The sequence below is a fragment of the Artemia franciscana genome, chromosome 8 (genome assembly GCF_032884065.1).
Source record: "Artemia franciscana chromosome 8, ASM3288406v1, whole genome shotgun sequence".
NCBI classification, from domain to species: domain Eukaryota; kingdom Metazoa; phylum Arthropoda; class Branchiopoda; order Anostraca; family Artemiidae; genus Artemia; species Artemia franciscana.
Window position 1 is genome coordinate 28,117,920 of NC_088870.1, and position 23,743 is coordinate 28,141,662.

The 23,743-nt window shown below is 33.8% G+C and overlaps 1 protein-coding gene across 1 annotated transcript in view; it reads left to right on the plus strand.

Moving 5' to 3' along the window:
- Positions 1 to 23,743, plus strand: part of LOC136030240 (uncharacterized) — a 113,824-nt gene extending 90,081 nt beyond the window's left edge. Inside the window, exons 10-17 of the mRNA XM_065709067.1 lie at positions 1,973 to 2,177; positions 5,314 to 5,505; positions 6,520 to 6,691; positions 10,420 to 10,624; positions 14,177 to 14,439; positions 15,194 to 15,347; positions 17,361 to 17,565; positions 22,303 to 23,743. Of these exons, the coding sequence (XP_065565139.1) occupies positions 1,973 to 2,177; positions 5,314 to 5,505; positions 6,520 to 6,691; positions 10,420 to 10,624; positions 14,177 to 14,439; positions 15,194 to 15,347; positions 17,361 to 17,565; positions 22,303 to 22,496 (1,590 nt within the window). The 3' untranslated portion in view covers positions 22,497 to 23,743. The remainder of the gene's footprint in view (positions 1 to 1,972; positions 2,178 to 5,313; positions 5,506 to 6,519; positions 6,692 to 10,419; positions 10,625 to 14,176; positions 14,440 to 15,193; positions 15,348 to 17,360; positions 17,566 to 22,302) is intronic.

Consider the following 23,743-nt stretch of genomic DNA (forward strand, 5'->3'; position numbering starts at 1 on the left):
AAAAAAGAAAAAAAGAAAAAAAAATGAAAAATAAAGGAGAAAAAAAAACTAAAAAAAAAATAAATAAAAAAAACTAAAATGAAAAAAGGGGAAAAATACAAAAATTTATTTCATCATATACCATTTCAAAAACGAATGTATATACAGACCGGGACACCGGGATACAAATGACGACCGGGACACAGGGAATATAAATGACGACCGGGACACAGGGACAAAACTACAACGGGGACGCCGGGGGGCACAGGGGGATATATAAATGACGATGGGGACACAGGGAATGTTCGATTAGCAATTACCATCAACAAAGCTCAAGGGCAATCATTAGAATCATGAGGTATAACTAAAAAAACTAAAAAAAAGGTAAAAAACTAAAAACTAAAAAAAAGACCAATTCAAAAACGAATGTATATACAGACCGGGACACCGGGACACAAATGACGACCGGGACACCGGGATACAAGGAATATAAATGACGCCCGGGACACTCAAAGAGAAATCACATACTGGGACACCGGGACACAAATGACGACCGGGACACAGGGAATATAAATGACGACCGGGACACAGGGACACAACTACAACGGGGATGCCGGGGGGCACAGGGGGATATATAAATGACGACGGTGACACAGGGAATGTTCGATTAGCAATCACCCTCAACAAAACTCAAGGGCAATCATTAGAATCATGAGGTATAGATCTGAATACGGATTGTTTTTCCCATGGACAATTATATGTTGCATGTTCAAGAGTCGGTAAACCTGACAATCTATTAATATGCACAGACAATGGGACAGCAAAGAATGTTGTATATTCGCAAGTTTTAAGTATTTAAAAACATATATATATATATATATATATATATATATATATATATATATATATATATTCACAGGTGGGACACAACTACAATGGCGCGTAACTAATATGGCGCGTAACGACTTACGCGCGCGGAGGGGCTTGGGGGGGGGGCTACCCACCAACTAGCCCCCACCCACTAGGTGTTGGGGTGGCGCGAAGCGCCACCCCAACAGCTAGTAACAAACTAAAAATGGCTTTTGAGCTCAACTTTGGATCTTCAAACTGTTGGAGGGATTTTCAAGCAATAATTTTAACGAGAACAATGCGATATCATCATCAGAATTGTTCACTTACTGCAATAGTCTACTGACAAGGAAAAAAAAATATATGGTAGATAAAAACCGATGAAGCTTAATAGCCTTGATTAATTTGGTATGGTTATAATTTTGAAAGATTCGCCAATGGATGACCGCCGTTTGGACTGCCGAGAAAAAAAAAATCTTGTCGGTGGTTTCAACTGCAAAGACAATTTTCTCAGGTTGTTGATAACAGTGCCCTATATTTGCTTATTTTGATTCATCAATGTCTCTGTAAAAGCCGTGGCTATTTTCAAAAATTTCTAGAGTCTCTCGCTTTTTGTTTCGAATATCGAGTTTCATGGTTTGTGAAAGATAATAAAAATATGGTAGCCTAAAGCAGAGTAGTTGACGCCATCGTAAGTTTTCTTTTCTTCGAAGTTTTACTGACTTAGCAATTACAAAATTGATAGGAGAGTGGAACGTTTGGCTTTTTGGAGCTGTTACCGTGAACCTCCGAAATCTGGTTAATGTCGACATTCACTGGTGAATGTCCGAAAATTCCTTTTTCTCTGCACCACCTACTTAAATTTTTTTTTTTAATAATAAAAAAAAATATACATCGAGGATCCAACACTCACAAAGAGGATGTCAATACAAAAAGTAAGTCTTGTTATATCAAAACAAAAGAGTAGACATATTGTAAAAATTCGTCACGTCATTTACAGATATTTAACAGATTAGCAAAAAAGAAAGAAACGGTCTATATTTTACTGGCACCTTTTTAATAATTTTTTGAAGACTATTTAGGATTAGAAAACAGTACTGTTGTCAAGGAAATGTACTTCAATCTTTTCGTTGGTTTCTTTTAGAGGACTATTCTTGACGAAGAAGATTCCGAAGAAGATGACTATGAAGTAATTCATCCAGTAGAAGAAGGTACGGAAAAGACAACATCCTGTGAAGGTGAAAATTGTGGAAAACAACCGTCTGCTATGGAGTTAGCTGAACCATCTGCCGATGGTGGCCGAACTTTGTGGTGTCAACTCCCAGCCATAACAAAAAGTGGAATACTAAGTAAGACATATATCATTGTATTGTTCAGAAAGATTCTGCTTTACAAAGCATAAAAAACTTTATCTGATTTGTTTATTTATTCTTTTTTTTTGTCAGAATCGTTGACGAATTTATTGACCTTAATCCTGGACAAGTGAATTGGACTGTAAATTTTCTGAGTCACAAAGTTAAGCATATTAACAGATATCTTATCGTGGGCTTCTTGAAATTTGTCTAGCATGCTTAATAAAATATTATATTAGAAAGTTCAGGAATTCTTCAGTGTTTCTGAAGAATTGTGTTAATCGCTGAAAATAATGTTCGAGTCTGTCCTGACGTCCTGTTTTGTGAAGTTTCATTGTAACTTTCTAATTAGGAAAATGTAAAAAAGCAGGCAATTTTTTCTAATATTTCAACGAGAGCGTCAGACCCAAAGACTGCCTCCTCCTGCCTACGTGTCATTTTCGTAGTTTTTAAAATTAATTCGTTATGTTCGATAGTTTATAAATGTATTAAATTAGACGCTTTATACTTCTTGTAACTGAACAAATTTTGTAGAGCCTTTGGGATTAGAAATTATTAAAACAGAGACAAAATTAATTGATAGATAGATAGATAAGTTTATTTTAAAGCCAAATACACAGCAAGAACACAGTACAAAAACATAAACGAAAGACACAAATACCATAAATTTTGATCAGCGATCATCATAAACCGCTTAAATGAAACACTGCATTAACCTAATACTAATACTTAATACTTGAAACAAAGGTCCTTTAAAAGAACTCTTAAAACTCGGAAAAAGACATAAATAAAACATTACATTTACTTTGTACTGAATTGTTTTTTTTTTATTTATTTATTTATTATTATTTTTTCTTTTAAAAAAAATTTCCAGATGCCTTGCTACTCTACAAATAAACTGAGGTGACCTACTATTTAAGACACCTGGAAGTATCAACTCATTATTTCCAAATATCCCTTCCCTTATTATAGAGAGTCCCTTTTACCAGCTTAAGCAATGCACTAAATAATCCTCTTAAAATCTGCAAAGCGGGCAAGTATATCTGTCTCCATTGAACATCTTTCTTCAGAATATCTTTTAAATCTTGCACTAATTGGCAGGCAGTTATCCCTGAGCTGCATCCACAGCGTCAAAGATCTACCTGGTAAATTTAGCTTAAAGTAGAACTCCTGCCCATAGACCACCTTAACATCCTTATAAAACTTTAATGTTTCTGAATTTTTTCTCCTCACTCTATTTTTGAATCATTTTATTCTCTAGTACTATCTTAATCTCATTCTCCCAATTTGCATTTATATCCGTTGGTCCTCTACCTTCATTCCAAACAAAGGAAAACCCTGTTTTGTCTAAAATATATTTTATTTTTAGTGGCCATGATCTTTATCATAATATTCTGTATTATGAAAAAATACGAGTAGTTTTGCATTTTTTGAGAGGCAGCAACTTTTAATCAACTAATAAATTACAAACAAAACTAAACAAGAAAGAAACATCCAGGATATAGATTAACAAATACAAAAGGAATACAAAATAGTATTGTACATTTCTATGTTGTAGATCTCTTTGGTCATAGTCCGTTGGCTATGAACAAAGCGGTCTATAAAAAATTTAAAAGGAATTTGGAAAAAGGAAAAGGATTTGGACTGAAAACTCTTTCTGCTGTTCAACAGCGAAAACGATTTGCTTTTCTTTCCTTAAAGGACAAGGGACTAACATAAAACATACATCACAGATGAAAATGAAGAGTCAGACTTTATGCTTTGCCTTCTAATTGTTAGCTTTATGCTTTACCTTCTAATTGCTAGTTGTAGATTTTGAAAACTGACCGGTGTTATTAAGAGTTTTAACGTCATAGCGACCAGTTCGATACCAAAAAAAGTAACGAAAAAGCTAAGACGCAAGCAAACTAGCAAAAACTGTAGCAAACTAAGACCAAGATGTAAAAAATAGAGATTTGAAGCACTTCTGCGCTTTGCAATTAACCTGTTCGATAGTTGTTGATATGGGTGCTTAGAAGCGCAAATTCACTGATTTGTCGTTGTTTTCGTGGCCAGAGTAGAAAAAAACGCTTACCTGTAGTTCACCTGTTAGGTGCAGGTTGTTATGAATCGAAGTGGAAAATGCTCTAGGCGAGAAGTTGTCTGTGGACATTTACTTATAAATATATTAAGATGTATCCCAGCTTCAATTGTTAATCTGTAAAAGAGAAGAAGTGCGGCTTTTCGTCCAGTTAAAAACTTGTATTTACGCTCTATAGTAGTGTAAATAGCTCACTATTAATAGTAATGCTCTGTAAGAGTACTAGTAGTGTAAATAGTAAATCCTGTATGAACATTCTAAAATAGTTCCATTTACACTCTATCTGGTTAGCAAAAACAAACAAAACATGCAGGATTATCGCTTTTAGCTGAAAAAGATGTGCAAGATTTTGGCTTTTTGAATTTGGCCTTTGGATTTTTTAGCCCGTCACTGCAAATTTTCTCTGTGTTTGAATGAACAACACATCTTTTAAGATATCATATACACTCGTACTTGAGATATCTTCTCTTTCTTTTAAGATATCATATACCCTCGTACTTGAGGCTTTTCCAGCTCCATTGGAGATGGATCTTAGAACACGTTATCTTAGAAAGTTATTAGTAAAAATGTCCCAAGGACAAATTGGACAAAATTGGCTATGGAGCTATGTTTCTCTATTAATCAATTTTCTGTGTTTCTCTTTTATCTTCTGAGATTCTGGTACATAAATAAAACTCTTGGCAATTGATCTACAGCCTTATGGCTGTAATGGATCTACAACTTAGAACAAGTAAAGGTAGTCTACCTTGCTACTTCCACTTCTTCTGCCCACAAAAATACCGATTTCTTATCATCCAATTTCAACGGATTACATGATATGTATTTCAGTAATGAATCTACAGCACAAGTCAGTATCTGGGAGGGTAATGTCAAGCCCCTGGCAGCTAGGGAAGTGGGGCTTTGATGTTCCCAAGGATTTGTTCACACAAATTATTATACAACGTAAATAATACTCTTTGTTTTGTGAGAAGCCGATTTAGCAAAAAGACATTACTCTCTAGGCCCGTCTACTAATCTACGTCACAGAAAAATTTCAATTTATCTCTATTTTAGGTCAATTGTCCATTCAAGCAAAGAAAAAACAGGAGGCGATGTTTGAAGTCATAACATCAGAAGCATCCTACCTGAGGTCGCTGAATATCCTGGTTAAACATTTCATGAGCTGCCCTGAATTTAATTGTGATTCTTCCCAGTTGGTTCTTTCAAAAAGAGACAAACACCTCTTGTTCTCCGATCTTCTTCCGGGTAACTTATTTAAATCTAATAGGCTTAGTATTTTTCTCAAACATTCGTAGTAGGATTACATCATTCGCAACTATCCCAAGTAATCTTCTCTAGAATATAAATATGGATAGTTTCGTCGAATTGTATTGCCCCTATTTTGAACGGAAGAATAGGAAATTACAACTCCAGTAATTTATTTTTCTTTGGTTTTATTTAATATAACCACATATTTCAGAAAAAAATGAAAATTTGTTTACTAATACAGTTATTTGTTGTATTACTCAACTCCAGAGTTTGTTTCAAGCCGAAAAAAATAGAAAGTATAGGCTACTATCATAAATATTCTGCAAAATCATGCTGCTTGGTCCAGTTTTTTCATATGTTATTTGTCATAAACCAGTTTTGTCAAATATTGTCTTAATAGTTTTGTTATGCCATCATGTTTGATGAATAACGAACACTTTACGTGATGTTTGTGGCTAAATTTTTTATTGACCCTCTTTTTGCATAAAGGATTTGTGAAGGAGAGGGGGGGGGACTAAAATTCTAGACTTTAATGTAATTGTTGTGAGTTGTAAGAACTTCTATCTTTCTCAATAGGTTCCTGGTAATCTAGCGGCCCTTCCCTTGATTCCATCACTACTCATGTCTCTCATAGTCTTCAACAAGTTCCTTTAAGATGATTTTTTACAGTTTCGACGACCCGATCTTCTCTAGATCTGTTTGTATGACTGTTTCTGTTATTAATGCAACTTATTCTTGTTAAATTTTTATTATAAGCTTTGATAATGTGACTCAGTCGTTACAGATAATGTCAAATAGGCACTATTGCATGAAAACTATTTGTGTTTTAATTCTGCCTTTAATTCAGTGCTAATTGTCTTAATTTCAAGTAGAATATGTTTCGTAAGTATGTTCTTTGCATTGAAAGGCGTGGGGGATTTAACTGTGTAAAAGTTATTTGTTATATCTTGTTAGTCATTTAAATAATTAACTAGTATTCGTTTAAAATTAACATTTCACCTTCTTTTTCAGTTCTTCAATGTTCAGAACGGTTTTTGGCAGACTTAGAAAGAAGATGGCAGGAGAACATAGTTATTAGTGATATCTGTGATATAATTCTTAGTCATGCTGAAAAGCATTTTGATGTATATATTAAGTATTGCAGTCACCAACTGTATCAGGAAAGAACTCTAAAAGAACTAAAGTAAGTATACGTTACTATTTGATTTCTGATTCGGGTCATCCAAAAGTCACACAGACTAACGACAAGACATTGATGAATTTCTAAAAAATTACATTTGTTTTTAAAGGTGTTGACCTATTATAATTTCATGCAAGGTGAAATGTCTGTCAAACATATATAAAACTGTGTGGCCAATTTTGAAGCTTTCTGATGACTCGGAATTTTGTTGGACGTGCTACGCATTGGAGAATTCGAATATTCTTTCCTTTGTCGTTAGTCAAATGTAGTTGATCTAAGGAACGTAGGATTTTATCGATTTGCTGAGTATGTAGTGAAGTGTTCATATAATCTGAACAATCACGAGACTTACATGAATATCATGACCACAGCATAATATATACACAAACAGTAGCAAAAACTCCTATGCTCTCCATCAAAGATTTTTGAAGTACATCAATTTTGACCTCTCTTCATGACTCCGCCTCTTTGCGCACGCGCAATGACAAATGTTTAGCGCATTATGTCTGTTGGGATCTGACTGAATGCCAAGAAGCTACTGAAAAACTACGACTGTGGCGTAATGGGAACTTTCATTCGGCGCGCTATGATGTGTGTCATATTTTGAAAAGTTTTTCGCTATATATATATATTAAATAAAAAAAACAAGTTTTTTTAAATGAAAGTAAGGAGCGACATTAAAACGAACAGAGATTACTCCGTATATGAAAGGGGCTTTTCCTCCTCGACACCCCGCTCCTTACGCTAAAGTTTTTTGTTGTTTTAAAAAGTAGAGTTGCGAGAAAGAATCAAACTTTAGCGCAAGGAGTGGGGTGTCGAGGAGGAAAAGCCCCTTTCATATACGGAGTAATTTCTGTTCGTTTTAAGTTTTAATGTCGCTCCTTACTTTCATTTAAAAAAACTTGTTTTTTTATTTAATTTCTGAAAGTTTTTGAATTAATGCATGTCTGATTTTGGCTCTCCGTACGTAAATTATAAAAATGAAATTTGCATATTAATTCTTTTTTTGGCTAAATGGCTTTCTCTTAGTTTTGATCAGACGATTTTGAGAAATAAGGGGTGGGGAAGGAGGTCTAGTTGCCCTCCAATTTTTCGGTTACTTAAAAAGGCAACTAGATCTTTTATTTTTAACGAACGTTTTTATTAGTAAAAAAAATACGTAACTTAAGAATTAATTTACGTAACAAACTTTTATATTCTTATATTTTTTATTATATATATGAGGGGGTTGGTCCCCTCGTTAATACCTCGCTCTTCACACTAAATCTTGTTTTATCCCAATTCTTTAAGAATGACCCTTGAATCAGAAAGGCCGTAGAATAAATAGTTGAAATTATTTAAAAATAATTTAGCATAAAGAGCGAAGTATTTATCTCCTCCTAAATACCTCGCTCTTTATGGTAGAGTATTTTTAGAACCCCTCGTATGCGTAATAATATCTGTTCGTTTTAAGTTTTAATGCTTCTCCTTACTTTCAATTGAAAAAACTTTTTCATGTTTATATTTTCATTGTTTTTTTTTATAGTAATGCTAGAAAGTCTTGCGCCCTTTTCATTGAATTTCTCTTCCCCCATGAAATATTCATCCAAGGAAAGATCCTCCCATATAGCCCCCTCCCCTGAACCCCACACCCAAACCAAAAAAATCCCCCTGATAACGTCGGTACACTTCCCAGTAACCATTACTGTATGTAAACATTGGTCAAAGTTTGTAACTTGCAGCCCCTCCCCCAGGGACTGTGGGGGGGTAAGTCATCCCCAAAGACATAGTTATTATGGTTTTCAACTATGCGGAACAAAATGGCTATCTCAAAATTTTGATCCTTTGACTTTGGGGAAAAATTGAGCGTGGGAGGGGGCCTAGGTGCCCTCCAATTTTTTTGGTCACTTAAAAAGGGCACTAGAACTTTTCATTTCCGTTAGAATGAGCCCTTTTGCAACACTCTAGGACGACTTGGTCGATACTATGACCCCTGGGAAAAAGAAACAAAAAAAAACAAAAAACAAATAAACACGCACCCGTGATTTGTCTTCTGGCAAAAAATACGAAATTCCACATTTCTGTAGATTGGACCTTGAAATTTTTTCTATAGGGTTCTCTGATACGCTGAATGCGATGATGTAATTTTCGTTAAGATCCTATGACTTTTAGGGGGTGTTACCCCCTATTTTCCAAAATAAGGCAAATTTTCTCAGGCTCGTAACTTTTGATGACAGAGACTAAATTTGATGAAACTTATATATTTAAAATCAGCATAAAAATTCGATTCTTTTGATATATCTTTTAGCATCGAAATTCCGTTTTTTAGAGTTTCGTTTACTATTGAGCCGGGTCGCTCCTTACTACAGTTCGTTACCACGAACTGTTTGATAGCGCTATATACATAAGCTTTAAGCTTTTCTTTATATATATAGCGAAAAGCTATGAGCTTTTCCCTATATATGTATATATATATATATATATATATATATATATATATATATATATATATATATATATATATATATATATATATATATATATATGCGGTGATCATGACTCATTTGCGAAATGTTTTTTTTTTTTATCAAAAACAACATCTTAACGACTTTGGACTTTGCTGTATAATAGTTTGATGCTTTTTTCAGTAAAAGGAACAGCAATGTCTTGTTAGCTGATCAAAATGGCTTTTTTCTGCTTTTTATCATGTTGTAAGTCAAACTTTTTAGTTAAAATAATGGCTTGTTTTGAAATGAATTTACTATTTCAATACTTCTAAAAATTTTTAGAAATATTAAGTTAAAAGTCTTGACTTTATGTATGATTTGTTTGTGGAATGTTTCTCTGATACCACCTAGTTTATGCTCTCAGAAGAGATTCTTTTATGTTATTCAGCTCTTCATAATTGAGAACTAGTGGGATACTGCCAAATCAATCACGGTAAAAGTAAAGTTCTTGGACTAGTTTAAGAAAAGTTTAGTTCAGTTTAACAACAAGAACAGAAAGCTTGTAAATGTAGAGATAAGACCTTGTGTCAAGGATCTTTTTGAAAATATAACGCAGTGATTCTCTTACCCATAAGAAAGACCCTCGGATATTGATAGACTTCGTTTCTTTTTTTTGAATCAGAATTCTAGATCAGATATTCAAGATCACTCAAATGGATCTTGTAATCAAGGGAAAAGGATCGGTAAGTCCTTGTAATCTCAAGATCTACCAGAACAGGTTGCCGAAGGTCAATATAACTTTGGGGAAAGACAGAGCTATGGATCTACTTGCACCTTTATGGGTCTTAACCCAATCCAACCTCTCCTCGAGGATTGAGGCTTTTAATTTCTTGTCATGGGGACATCAACTAGAAAAGGCTGTTACATCTTAACAAGATGTACTAAAATCTGGTGTCCATGTGCCTTTTGGGTTTTCAGACACAATGGAACCCATTCTCGGGCGGGGGTGACACTAAATTCCAACTACTGCAAAATTTCGCAAACTCTGGTCTCCATAATATGCATTTTTATATCTTGATGGATACTACAATGTTTAGGTTGAACCAAACGTTTAGGGTTTTGAAGAGAAGACCTGATGATTTGGTATGGATAATCTCACAGGATTTCAAGCCCTCTAACACTAACAAAAAAAAAACTGGAAGCAGAGTTATTTGATAGTGTCTTTATCATTTTCAGCTTTTGTTTAGTTAATATTTTCCTTTAGTCATCAAGTTTCATAAAAAAGATGTGTATATTTATTTCTAGGGGATCCAACTTAGCGTTTACAGAGGTCCTTCGACGATTGGAGTCAAGTCCTGCATGTCAGAACCTTTCAATGCACTCATTTCTAATGTTACCAATGCAAAGGATAACAAGATTACCTCTTCTAGTTGACGCTATCTACCGGAGGATAGATTTTACTTGCCCACAATTCGAAATATGTAAAATGGCCCTTGCAACTTTAAACAAGGCAAGCCTAGTCCTCTTATTTCAATCAAATGTGCTTTTTATGTTTCCTAAATATGTTTATTTTGTAATTGTCTAAAGAGTAAAAGGTTTTTGGGGAGTCGGTCAGTGGAATGTCCTTCCACTTCTTGCAGGCTTGTAATACTTCGTAAGATTTGCCAAATAATGACTTGTCGATATCGCCGAGTTGAGGAGTTTAACGAAAAGACAACTTTTCCAAACACTTTGCCGACTAGATTTCATCAAATAAATATTATTAGCAGGATTCTTCACCAAAAAAAGTTCTCCTTGTGTTGCTATGTCGTTGCTCAAAAATGCGGACCGTTTTAAGAATAAAAAAAAAACGTGTCTTTTCAAATTAAAGCCACCTCATCTTCCCGCTTTTTAACAAAAAGTTATATAGTGCTTTACTGAAAGCATTTATATTTGCAAAATGTACTTAATGGGCAATTGCACTTGTTTTATGTACGAATTTGTTTTCAAACATTTGAACTGAAATTCTTATTTTTATCCCTTTTTTTTGCAAATTCGTATAAAAAAACGTTAATCATTGGGCTACTTCCCCCTCAAAACCGAATTTTTACGCTAAAGTGTAACTTTTACAGAAAACCCTTAGGGAAAAAGAGCTCATTTACTGTATTTGCCTTTCGTAAAATATTGCAAAAAATGTTTTCTTCATGCCAATGATCTTGTGTTTGATAATTCTTTCTTAAGCATTGCGGGCAAAAAGCCAAACTTTAGCTTAAAAAGTAGGGGGCTGAAGAGGAGGCAGTAAACATCATATGGGGAATTTACGTTTATTATGATTTATACTGTCGCTCTTTACTTTCATGTGAAAACCATTTTTTTTTTTCAATTTCTCTTTATTTTAGTACCAGCGTTATGCTAATTATGAGAGGGGCTGCTTCCCCCTCAAAACCGACATTTTACGCTAAAGCGTAACTTTTACGGAACTTTAATTTTTAAACTTTAATTTTCCAATTAAAGTACCGTCTATGCAATAGAAGGGAAGTGTTGCCCCATCAACACCCACACTGAGCATTGCATCCTGTTTACATTCATATATAGATTCTTCCGGATGTGGGGAGGTCAGATATTACACGTGTAATCATGTGAAGTACCTATCATAGAGAGTCTGCAAACACGGGTCTAAAACGAGGGATAAAAGTTGCCCATTTCCTTATAAAAGAATTCTGATTCCACTCTGATTGACAGTTTGCAACTCTTTGATACTGTATAGCCATTAGTTTATAGGATGAATTGTTTATATTAATGGTTCATCTTGCTGCGTGTAATTTTTAAGGATTATCTTTATGGCTCATTGTCGTTTCGGTGAGTCCTCCTTCAAGCTCTCCTTGATTGCCCGTTCAATACAGTCCTTCCTGGGAAAATAAACAAAGACGCATGCACGATCTTCCTTCTCTTCATATGTGAGAATTTTCATTTTTTTTAGATGGTTGACTTAGTGTTCTTCATGTTGATTTCCATTCTATAATTTTCATTAAGATCATCCCCTTTTTTGAGGGCGTTAACCCCCCAAAATTAACAGAAATAAATTTGTACTTTACTATATTTATCTCAAAACTCACTTGGAGTTGGGAAATTTTAAAATAAAATTTGCTCTTGAAACTTCAGACTCCTCCCCCCCTGAAAAAAATTAAATTCTGAAAGATCCACTGACGCCCGTCCATAATAGCTGATGTGCAATTATACAACTCTGTACACTGTTTGATGAAAGGTCAAATGATTCAGCTTAGTTAAATGAAACAATAAAATAAAAAAAACATAAAACCGTTTATTTTGTATGATTAACGCACATCTTTAGGAACGTATCATCACTGCGCGGAATCATGGCCTTTGATACTGAGATTCTCAGTTCACAATATATGGTTTTTCGATAATTCTAAATTGATTGTCGATCTAAAAATTTTTGGTTAATGTCCTTTGACTATTTTTGTGTGAAAATGGTTGTTATCTTTTCAATATCTTTTCCTACTCAAAAGTGGCAGTAGGACTTTCAACTTCCTTTTAAATTATCCCGTTCTTGGACCATTGGCACGAAGCGTTTGACTGAAATAAGATTATGTAAAATAAATCAAAGGGGTGGAAAGACGATTAATTCGAACAAATTAGAAAAAATGGGATATTCTTAAATTACGAACGGGTGATCGAATCTTAATGAAATTTGATGTTTAGAAGGATCTTGTGTCTCAGAGCTCTTATTTTAAATACCAACTGGATCCGATAACATTGGGGGGGGGGGGGTTGGATGGGGAAACCGGATGGGGGGGGGGAGCTGGATGGGGAAATCTTAGAAAATGCTTAGAGTGAATACATCGGGATGAAGCTTGGTGGAACTCAATGCTATATTGACACAACTGGACCGTACCCGCTCTCTTTGGGGGAGTTGGGGGAGGGGGGATTTCCAGTGCTTTGGCGAGTTCGGTGCTTCTGGACGTGCTAGGACGATGAAAATTGGTAGGCGCGTCGGGGACCTGCACAAATTGACTTGCTAGCACTCGTTTCCCTTATTTTACCATTTGGGGGAACTAGAGAGAGGGGATATCGTGAAAAGTAAGATTTGTTTATCTCACGAATGGGTCATTGGATCTTAATGAAACTTGATATATAAAAAGATATCATTTCTCAAATAATCCATTTTTGATTCGGATCGGATCCCGAGAAATAGGGGGGGGGGGAGGAAACGGAAATCTTGGAAACTGGAGTGCCGAATCTAATTCTAGGTTCCGACCTCGTCAAAAGTGCTATATGAGCTCTTGGCTCTTCCGGCCTCGTCACAAGTGTCATATAAGCTCTTGGCTCTTGTTCTTTTAATTATATAATACAAACCAAAAAAATTATTGGTTTAGACATACTGTTTTTGTTGATGTCCTCATAATACAATGAAAATACATTTTCAAAATAAACTTTCAAGATATTTGGCGCCAGCCTTTCCAAAATAACTGGCCTACATTCTATTTTTGTTTTGATTAATAGGATTGGTTAGGATTAGAAGTCGTGCCCCAACTGTACGTTTGAGCCAAGAGCCGTTTCCGTCCTTTTTTTCCGAAAGAGAATCTGTATGAAGAATTTAAATTAAGACCATGTAATGATTTCCTAAGAGAAGAAACTTTTGCTGTCAAATAAGTGACTTTCTGTCAAAACTTTTTAAATGGGCACTTTTGATGTAGAAATGAAAATTTTTAGAAATATAATATTTGTGACTTAGTTCAAAGTGTTCAATGATGATGCGTTTTGAAATAGTAGATTTTTAATTTTACAAATTTCAAAAGGCAGGAAACGGCTTTTAAGAAAAATTTATATTCCTAAATTTTGTTTCAGATAAAGTAGATTCTAAATCAATATGCAGTGGATAACATCACTTTTGGGCAAAAAAGGATAGTCTTTTTCTAAAAAGAAAAGAGGTAGTCTTAGGGTTTGCCGAATTTCAAATGTCGAATTCAACATTCCCTTTTTGGTTTTTGGAGTAAAATATTTTAGAAATAAGGTCTTGTTGAGTGTTTTCCTATTCTTTTAATTCCTCTAATATCTTCAGATCGTTCAAGAATGTAATGAAGGAGCCCGCAAAATGGAACGCTACGAAGAGATGCTTTCAGTATCAAGACAACTTGAATTTAAAGAGGTCAAAGCAATACCACTGATATCATCTACAAGGTGGTTGGTGAAACGGGGGGAATTTCTTCGTTTCTCTTGGAAAGAAGGTGCTGAAACAAAGTTAACATTTGGAAGAAAAATCAATAAAACGACAGTAAATTTGTTCTTGTTTACGGATTTGCTGCTAATAGCAAAGAAGAAAGGGTAAGCTATTCTTTTTATTTGAAAGAGAACACTTCTAAAATAAATGAGAGGAAAAAACATTTAGTTATTATATCAGAGAAAAATACATCTGATTATGACTCCCTATATGAACAAGGAAATAACAGTGTTTAAAATGGGATGTCAAATTCTGTATAAGGAGTTATTTGATAAAGCTAGTTGGAGCTTGTTTTTGGGACCATTTTCACTTATTTGGATTATTACCATAAGGCGCTGCTAAGCCTTTACGTTTTTGTAGTATATTTTGAATCTATAAAACTTTATTTTAGGTATTTTCGTATTCGAATTGCAATACGTGCTAAAAGTTTGAAAATCAGAATTGTATAAGTTGGGTTGAATTTTATCCCCTTTATTGCTTTCTGAGCGCTGCGACTGAAAACGTGTTCTGAGGATTCTTTGGCCCATCCTCCATAAAAAGTAGAACGATATTTTTCTGCAATTCGTAGACGATATGGATCATGGTTGAATCACCAGAATTTTGCCTTTAATCTAGTCAGTGTAAATTAAAGATTCTGTAGAGACCTCTGTTTTCAACTGCCAAAATATGTCGCTGCTGTTTAACTTCTATGTAACGTCTCTCAGCAGCAACTGTTAAAAAGCGATGTAGTGTTGGTAATGAAAACCTAAATCCTCCGAGAATCATAAAAATGCACAAGTAGGTTTTACAATATATGAAAATATTTTAATCTGCTTATTTCAAAGCGCTATTATATTATTTATATATTTTTTTTTGCAGTGAAGAATGTTATCACGTGATTGACTATTGTCTAAGAAACATGGCTCAATTAACTGATCTGGATGCAGACATATTTATGTCAAAAGGAGAGACGGGCAAGGATCTACTATTGTTAACAATGCTTCAAAACCATGAGAATAAGACAAATGAAATTGTAAGTTTTTTTTTCTATTTTTCAATGCTGGCGCATGATTTTTACTAGATTAACTTCTAAGGTTTTATTAGTTGGTAATGGAATAAAACATTTGCTTGGCGGATCCTTAATTAGCCTGTGTTTTATTAGATTTCCAGAAAGACTCAAGCGAAGTTTACAAGTCTGTGGAAAGCAACAATCGTGATTAATATGGAGAAAATTTAAATAATGAGCTGTAACATAGTTTCTAAAGTAGCAAGGTCTAAAACTTCGCCTGTACAGTGCATATGTGTCTATATATATATATATATATATATATATATATATATATATATATATATATATATATATATATATATATATATATATATATATATATATATAAATAAGTTGTCTGTCTGTGTGTCTGTCTGTCTGTCAGGTGACGTCATGTTTCTGTGTCGACTGACGTCATGTTTTCGACTGACGAAATTACGAAATTACATTGGGACACAAATGACGACCAGGACACCGGCACATAGGGAATATAAATGACGACCGGGACACTCAAAGAGAAAGCGACCGGGACACAAGGAATGTTCAATTAGCAATCACCATCAACAAAGCACCGGGACACAAATGACGACCGGGACACAGGGAGTATAAATGACGACCAGGACATAAGTAAAAAAAAAAAACTAAAAAAAAGGTAAAAACTACAAAAAAACTGAAAAGAAAAAAACAAACTAAAAACTAATAAAAAAACTAAAAAAGCTAAAAAACTAAAAAAACTAAAAAAAAATAAAAAAAAAATAAAAAAAGGAAACAAAATGAAAAATAAAGGAGAAAAACAAAACTAAAAAAATAAAAAAAAACTAAAAAGAAAAAAGAAAAAAAACTAAAAAAACTAAAAAAATGTAAAAACCAAAAAAAAACTAAAAAGAAAAAAAGGGGAAAAATACAAATATTTATTTCATCATTTACCATTTCAAAAACGAATGTATATACAGACTGGGACACCGGAATACAAATGACGAACGGGACACAGGGAATATAAATGACGACCGGGACACAGGGACACAACTACAACGGGGACGCCGGGGGGCACAGGGGGATATATAAATGACGATGGGGACACAGAGAATGTTCGATTAGCAATCATCATCAACAAAGCTCAAGGGCAATCATTAGAGTCATGAGGTATAACTAAAAAAACTAAAAAAAAGGCAGAAAACTAAAACCTAAAAAAAAGACCAATTCAAAAACGAATGTATATACAGACCGGGACACCGGGACACGAATGACGACCGGGACACAAGGAATATCAATGACGCCCGGGACCCTCAAAGAGAATTCACAGACTGGGACACCGGGACATAAATGACGACCGGAACACATTGAATATAAATGACGACCGGGACACCGGGGGGCACACGGGGATATATAAATGACGACGGCGACACAGGGAATCGTCGATTAGCTATCACCATCAACAAAGCTCAAGGGCAATCATTAGAATCATGAGGTATAGATCTGAATACGGATTGTTTTCCCATGGACCATTATATGTTGCATGTTCAAGAGTCGGCAAACCTGACAATCTATTTATATGCACAGACAATGGGACAGCAAAGAATGTTGTATATTCGCAAGTTTTACGTAGTTAAAAACATATATATATATATATATCTATCTATATCCACAGGTGGGACATAGGGACACAACTACAATGGCGCGTAACTAATATGGCGCGTAACGACTTACGCGAGCGGGGGGGCTTGGGGGGCGCGAAGCGCCCCCACCAACTAGGTGTTGGGGTGGCGCGAAGCGCCACCCCAATAGCTAGTATATATATATATGTAGGGAGGAGGGCATTTGCAAGATTAACATGAAGCACCCTCTTTCCAGAAAAACTTGGAACTTGGAAGCTGATGTCTAAAATTTTATTTAAGTGGTTTGAGATGGTACCGCTGATAGAATGTTCTGATAGTCGAACTCTCTCAAATTCTGAATGAATGTGCCCCCATCATTTTAACAACCAATTAATTGTTTTAGATATTGCAATGCAATTCTGATTCAGACCGAACCCGATGGATCGATGCAATAACTCCGAAAATTTCTGACAATCCTGATGAAATCATTTACGAAGAATGGGACTGTCCACAAGTTCAGGTTATTCACCCATACACAGCCCAGCAAAATGATGAGCTGAACCTTCAATTTGCTGACGTTGTAAATGTTCTAAGAAAAATGGCTGATGGTAATACTCTTTAAAGTATTTTGCTGTCAAATGAGCACTGTTTTTATATTTTCCTTTTTTTATATATTTTACTATCTTTGCATTTGCTTCATTATATGTATATCTCATCGCCACAAAATTATAGCCATATAATGTCAGATAATAATTACCTGTAATTGAACAGGGTAATCTTATATTCAAAAAATTAAAGGTAAGACGACTAGATCTAGATTTGCTACAAAATATTCTTCCGCATATTCCATATCTTGCTTATAAATCAGATTAACAAAGGAGTTTCTTTTGAAAAACAAAATAGTTATGGAGAGCGAGATGGCCGGAATACTGTTTGTTGAATAGAGGAATACTAAATGAGTATTTTAGAGCTGAAGTTTTTTTAATAAATTCAGAAAAAGTTTAGTGCATGACGTATCGTCATACATGGAATGCTCAGGACGACCTTATTAATTTGTTCCATGCGATGCCATTTTTTTAGGTGTTTTAGGATTTTTTCGAAATTTTCATAAACCTGTTTTCAAAATAGCCTTTCACTATATATATATATATGTATATATATATATATATATATATATATATATATATATATATATATATATATATATATATATATATATATATATATATATACATTTGACGATTGGGGGAAATATCAAATAAGTTTGATAAAGATTTTTTTGTTTTTTTAAACTTCGGAAAAACCAAGTATATGCCATGTTGTTAAACTGATTATGCCAAGGTCACCCTTATTATTTTCCTTGGAAAGGGGGAGGATCTTTTTCCAGGAAAATTTGATATTTATTTTAATGCGCTTTTCTCTCCATAGGAGGTGGTGGCATCTTTATCTTTGCTGTCTTTTGGCAAAACTCTTAAAAAATTGTTCGATACAACTGTGCGAATTGGGCGAAAGGTGTTCGACCATTCAACTATTAAATAAATTTACTACCGTCGTATCAAATAAAAACAATAGCATTTTGCAATACACATCTTTCTCTGAGAGGGTCACGGAGCAGGCTGGTTTTACGGCTGTCAATATAATTTTTTTGACTGATGGCCCTACTAAGAATTATAAATGTCGAAGACGAAAAAGTATTTCGTCTCTTTTTTGTGTGCTTTTTTTTACTTTTTTAATAAATTTCTGTTCTTTTCATAAAACATAAATGAGAAAAAAAACAATTTGTGTTGATTAGAAATATCTGTTGGTAACATTGATATTCTTGAACAACCTTTAAAATTTATTTTTTATATCACTAACCTTTTTTTACCCCGAGTTGTAGTAACTAAAAATATTCTAATAACGTTGAGATGAAATAACTGTTAGGAAGCACATCACCAAGTCCGCGATAACAACGGAATTAAAAACCGACTCAACAAAGGTCAACAAATATTAAAGCAGCAAATATTCTTCAGATGCAACGAAATATTGTAGGCCTAATATTTTATTCTTGCTACAGTGTTTATGTTAAAAAAAGGAGGGGATAGCCTAATTTTCTTAATTGTTTTTATTTGTTTCAATTTGGCAATGCTGCAGCTTGGCGGTGTGTTCACCCGTGATGGTATACAACGTCAATTCAATGTACTGTCATTATACTCATATTTTGGGGGCTTAAAGAGGAGCAGCCATCCGCATGTGTGTGGGATTTTCTATTCATTTAAGTTTGCTAGTCACTCTTTAGTTTTTATCAGAAAAAAACTCGTTTTTTATAATAGGTAACAGGAAAGTCATAAAATAAATCAAAAAATTAAATGCAACAAAATGCATTCTTTTATTTATACTGCAGTGCTTTTGTTAAAAAAGGAGGTGACAGCTTGGTTTTCCTAACTGCTTGTATTTATACTAACCCAATTTTTCAATATTGTAGTTCGATCACGATACAACTGGTTTCAACGTAAGATCCTAATAAGCAAAGCTTGATTTTACAGGTACCATTCCTTGTGATAAATAAGCACGAACCTGCTTTGCATGCACTATAATTGCTTGTTTAACCATTCTCAATATCTCTTTAATAAGTGAAAAGATAGAAGCAAGAGCGAATGCAGTTAGTTTCACTGTCAATTTATGTAGTACTTTGAATTTCTATTGTTGTGATGCAAGAGTCTGGGGATTAAAATCAGACATTCAGTGAGCTCTTTTGTGCCAATTAAAAAGCTGTCATTCAGATGGAAGTATCCTATGTAGACTCAAGCAAGGAAATAAATTAGTTTTTTGTTTTCTAGTATTCGCGTTGTTGTTTATTCCGATACCAAGTGTTGAAGCATTGACCCTTTCATAAGTTTTATGAAGTGGGGGAATGAAAGTTTTATGAAAGCTTTTACAACTTTCTACCAGGAGGATTAGGTGGTTTATTCCCCTAACATGTCCTCCTGTGGAGCCTATTTGAAAGAAAAACGTTTTGAAAGGACTAGGCTTAAAAAAGGAACTCACTTACGGAATTGAAGCCTGCTTAGAGGGTAATAAATTAAGGAAATTGAGGGTAATAAATTCAGTAGATGCAACACAAACAAGCTTGGAAATAGTATATTCCAGTTAATTCACAGAAATTTGTACAATAATTCTAATTTATCCGGAATAATTTTAGCTTATAAAGCTTATTTGAGTTTCTCTTATGCTGAAAGCCCAGATTTACTTCTTATTTTATTTGTCCTATTTGTTGGTGTTTCGGAATTAAGTCCTTTTTGGTTAACTGGAAGATTTTCTATTTGTAATAAAGTCTTCTTTTGCATGAAAACTGTGGTATCGAAATATTTTCATGTGATTAATATGTGTTTATTTTATTATTTGCTATTACTTTAAATTTGTATGATATTCGACATATGTTAGCTCGAATTAATATGTTAATCAACCAATAATTTAGCAAAATTTTGCGATTTTGGTCTGGAAATGCAGCCACGCTAGTGGTTTGAAGTATACAGTTTGTTTTATTATTTTAAATAAAGCACACTGTGTGCCAAAGGTGGTGGTTCAACGATTTGCCCTCTCTCCTCATGTGGTTCAAAATGAGATTGAGCAAAAAATAGAAAACAAATATGCAATTCTAGCACGAGATCTAAAGCATAACAAACCTGCACAAGTTTGTAACTTTCTGTAACATAAAGAAAATTAGTTATTTTAGAGATTTGACAGAGGCAACTCAAATTGTATCGCCTGAATTTTCCAGGTGTAATTTCTGTGTCGTCGTTTGTTTCGTCGTTAGTTCTCTGTTTCTCTTAGCCTATATTCTTGTTTTTGCTCCTTTTTGTATTTTCCTGTTTCAGTTTCGTGGTTGCTTCTTCATGACGAAGACATCATGTTTTTATATAGGCAAAATATTTGTATTATGTTCATCTCTTTTTTTGTTATAACACGGTTATAAAATTCAAAACTAAAATATTAGAAAAAACACACACACCATGACGCATTGTCATTGTTATAAAGAAAAATATTGTTTATGAAAAAAGGTTGATTGTTATAAAAAAATCTATATTCCGGTATTAACAATATTAGTACCACTGCTGACGATCGCGACGCCTTGTTTACCCGATACTAGTGATTCGCTTTTTTTTTTGTCTTATTCAGTGGCTGTAGACTCGTCTTTGGCTAGATTTTTGGTCTCTTTTTGTCATGGTTGTTTGGGTTGGCTTCAAGTTTTTTATTGGTACACCGGTATTGGCTTGACGGTACGCTCGCAGATTCTTGTTTGTTTAATCGTCAGTAACATCAACAGGATAAATAATGAAACAATAAATAACAAAGTAATCGCCTTTCCTGTATATAATTACAAATATACAATGCAAATATACAGTTATACAATGTAAATGTCTATGTACGACAAGTTTGAATTCGGCATACTTTTTTCTTAGGATAAATAGTGGAAAGGATGCCATCTTTTTTGTCATAGTTAAATGAAAAAAGATATATAAATTATGCTGGGTTAAGACTGGACGCAAAAAAATATCCTATAAATGGGGAGGGGAGCTCCCGCTTTCTCTGCATGCTAAGGTTTCAAGATATTAGATATGCAAATTATACTCCCAATAAAACCGATGACTAAGTGCTCATTCCCTTATTGATGCGCCTGTTCGCTATCTTCTTCTAATACGCTCACGGAACTACATATTGTTGCTGCCCGTTTGTTTTTTTTTTGTTTTTTTGTGAGGAGGCAAAACAATAATATATATATATATATATATATATATATATATATATATATATATATATATATATATATATATATATATATATATATATATATATATATATATATATATATATATATATATATATATATATATATATATATATATATATATATATATATATATATATATATATATATATATGTGTGTGTGTGTCTGTAAATATCTACACACAAAGTGGGGAAAAGGGGATGATCCCCCTCTCTCTCCCGGAATTGACTCATTATCCAACTAGAAAAATATTCAGCTTTTTGATTGCTTCCTTAGTGCGCGTAAGCACACGCAGTGGATTTTATAAAATTGTGTTAAATAATCGCGTTTTAGTGCACGGGAGAACAAAAAGTAATGTGTTGAAAGAAGTTTAAGATATGCCCAATGATTTTGGACATTAAAATATTCCGGAGATGTCAAGTGATAAATTGCAATAATGTTTATCCTACACTGTTTGTATTTATGTTTTCAATGGCTCATACGTACCCCCCCCCCCCTACTTCCAGTATTTCCTCTTAATTTAGCAAGTTCACTTTGATTGACCGACATACTTCAACAATTTAATTGAACTTACAGGTTGGTATGAAGGTGAAAGAATAAGGGACAGAGAACGAGGGTGGTTTCCCGGCAACTACACCCTGGAAATTGCTTCTGCTCACATTCGAGCTAAAAACTTAAAACAAAGATGGCGACTGCTTGCACTCTCTGGTAGTTTCCTTGCAAGGCAACAGGAAGAGCAAAAGCGGAAAAGGAAAGATGGAGTATTTTAAGGAACTTGTGGATGGAGTGTCTCAGAAGTAACCGTACATTGAAGTGACAGAATGTGTGTTCTTTTATATATTCTTTCTTGAGGTTGATAATAACTCTCTAAAGTAGAAGCATCATGAAAACGGGTAGACTTAACTAGATAATGAACTAATTGTTTTCGACCAAAGCTCAAAAACTTGTCGCTATGGATAGGTGGATATACATGTATTGAGTATAGTTGCTTTCGAAAATGCTTCATATAACGTAAACTATAAAACTTGGTCGTTTGTTTTTTGAAAGACAGTGTTAAAATCCATCAATAGAGGATATACAGTAATTGGTGTCTTTCAGTATCGTTTTTAAGTTTCTCTTTAAGTTTTTAACTGTAGAAAATTAATTTTTGGTTAACAGAAAATTGTTTAGTTCCAGTATTACTTACTAAATTGGTACTTATAATCATCAATCTATTTAAAAAGTTATTTATATCTAAATTTTCATAATCATATTTGTCATTACTCGCAAGAATATTTCTGTTTGAATTTTGTTAAGACAATAACAATGTAATTAATGAAAAACAATTTTGAATGGATTTCTTAAGGCTGAAGCAAAAGTAATTAAATGTCCAAGGAAAAATCAGAAGGTTTTATGTAACATAATCGTGTTTTTGAGGCAGTCTACCATTTTGTAATCTAATCTGGACTCCAACCAGATAATGTTCGTGCAAAATCTGTCAATTTTTCCTTTTTTATGGGAAAGAAATAATTTATATAATTGTACAAAATAACTTACAATTGAATTCTAAACGATTTTATACTGTTGCATAATTCTTTTCTTTACTACCTTTGTTAACCATTACACTCGTCATATCAAGCTGAGATCTTTTCAGATCTCTTCAAGATCTTTTCAGATCTCTTCAAGATCTTTTCAAATCTTAATTTCAGCAAGCCATGCCCATAAATGTTGAAATGTTATCCTATCCCTTTAACTTGCCTCTAAATGGTATCAATATCCTCAAGAGAATTCAATATGAACTTATACTGTTTTTAGCTATGGTCATGTTTTCTTCTTTTCAATGTTTTAATTAAGTAAGAGTGTCATATTACTGTTAAGCAATTACTACTGTTTATTATATTTCCAGTTGCAAATTAAGTCATGTTTATTTGAGTATTTTTGTACAAAGGTTGCCATGTTTTGTTTTCATACTCACTAATGTTGCGTTTAGTATTACGGAATATGCATTTTTTTAGAATAAAATTAGTACATCTATAAA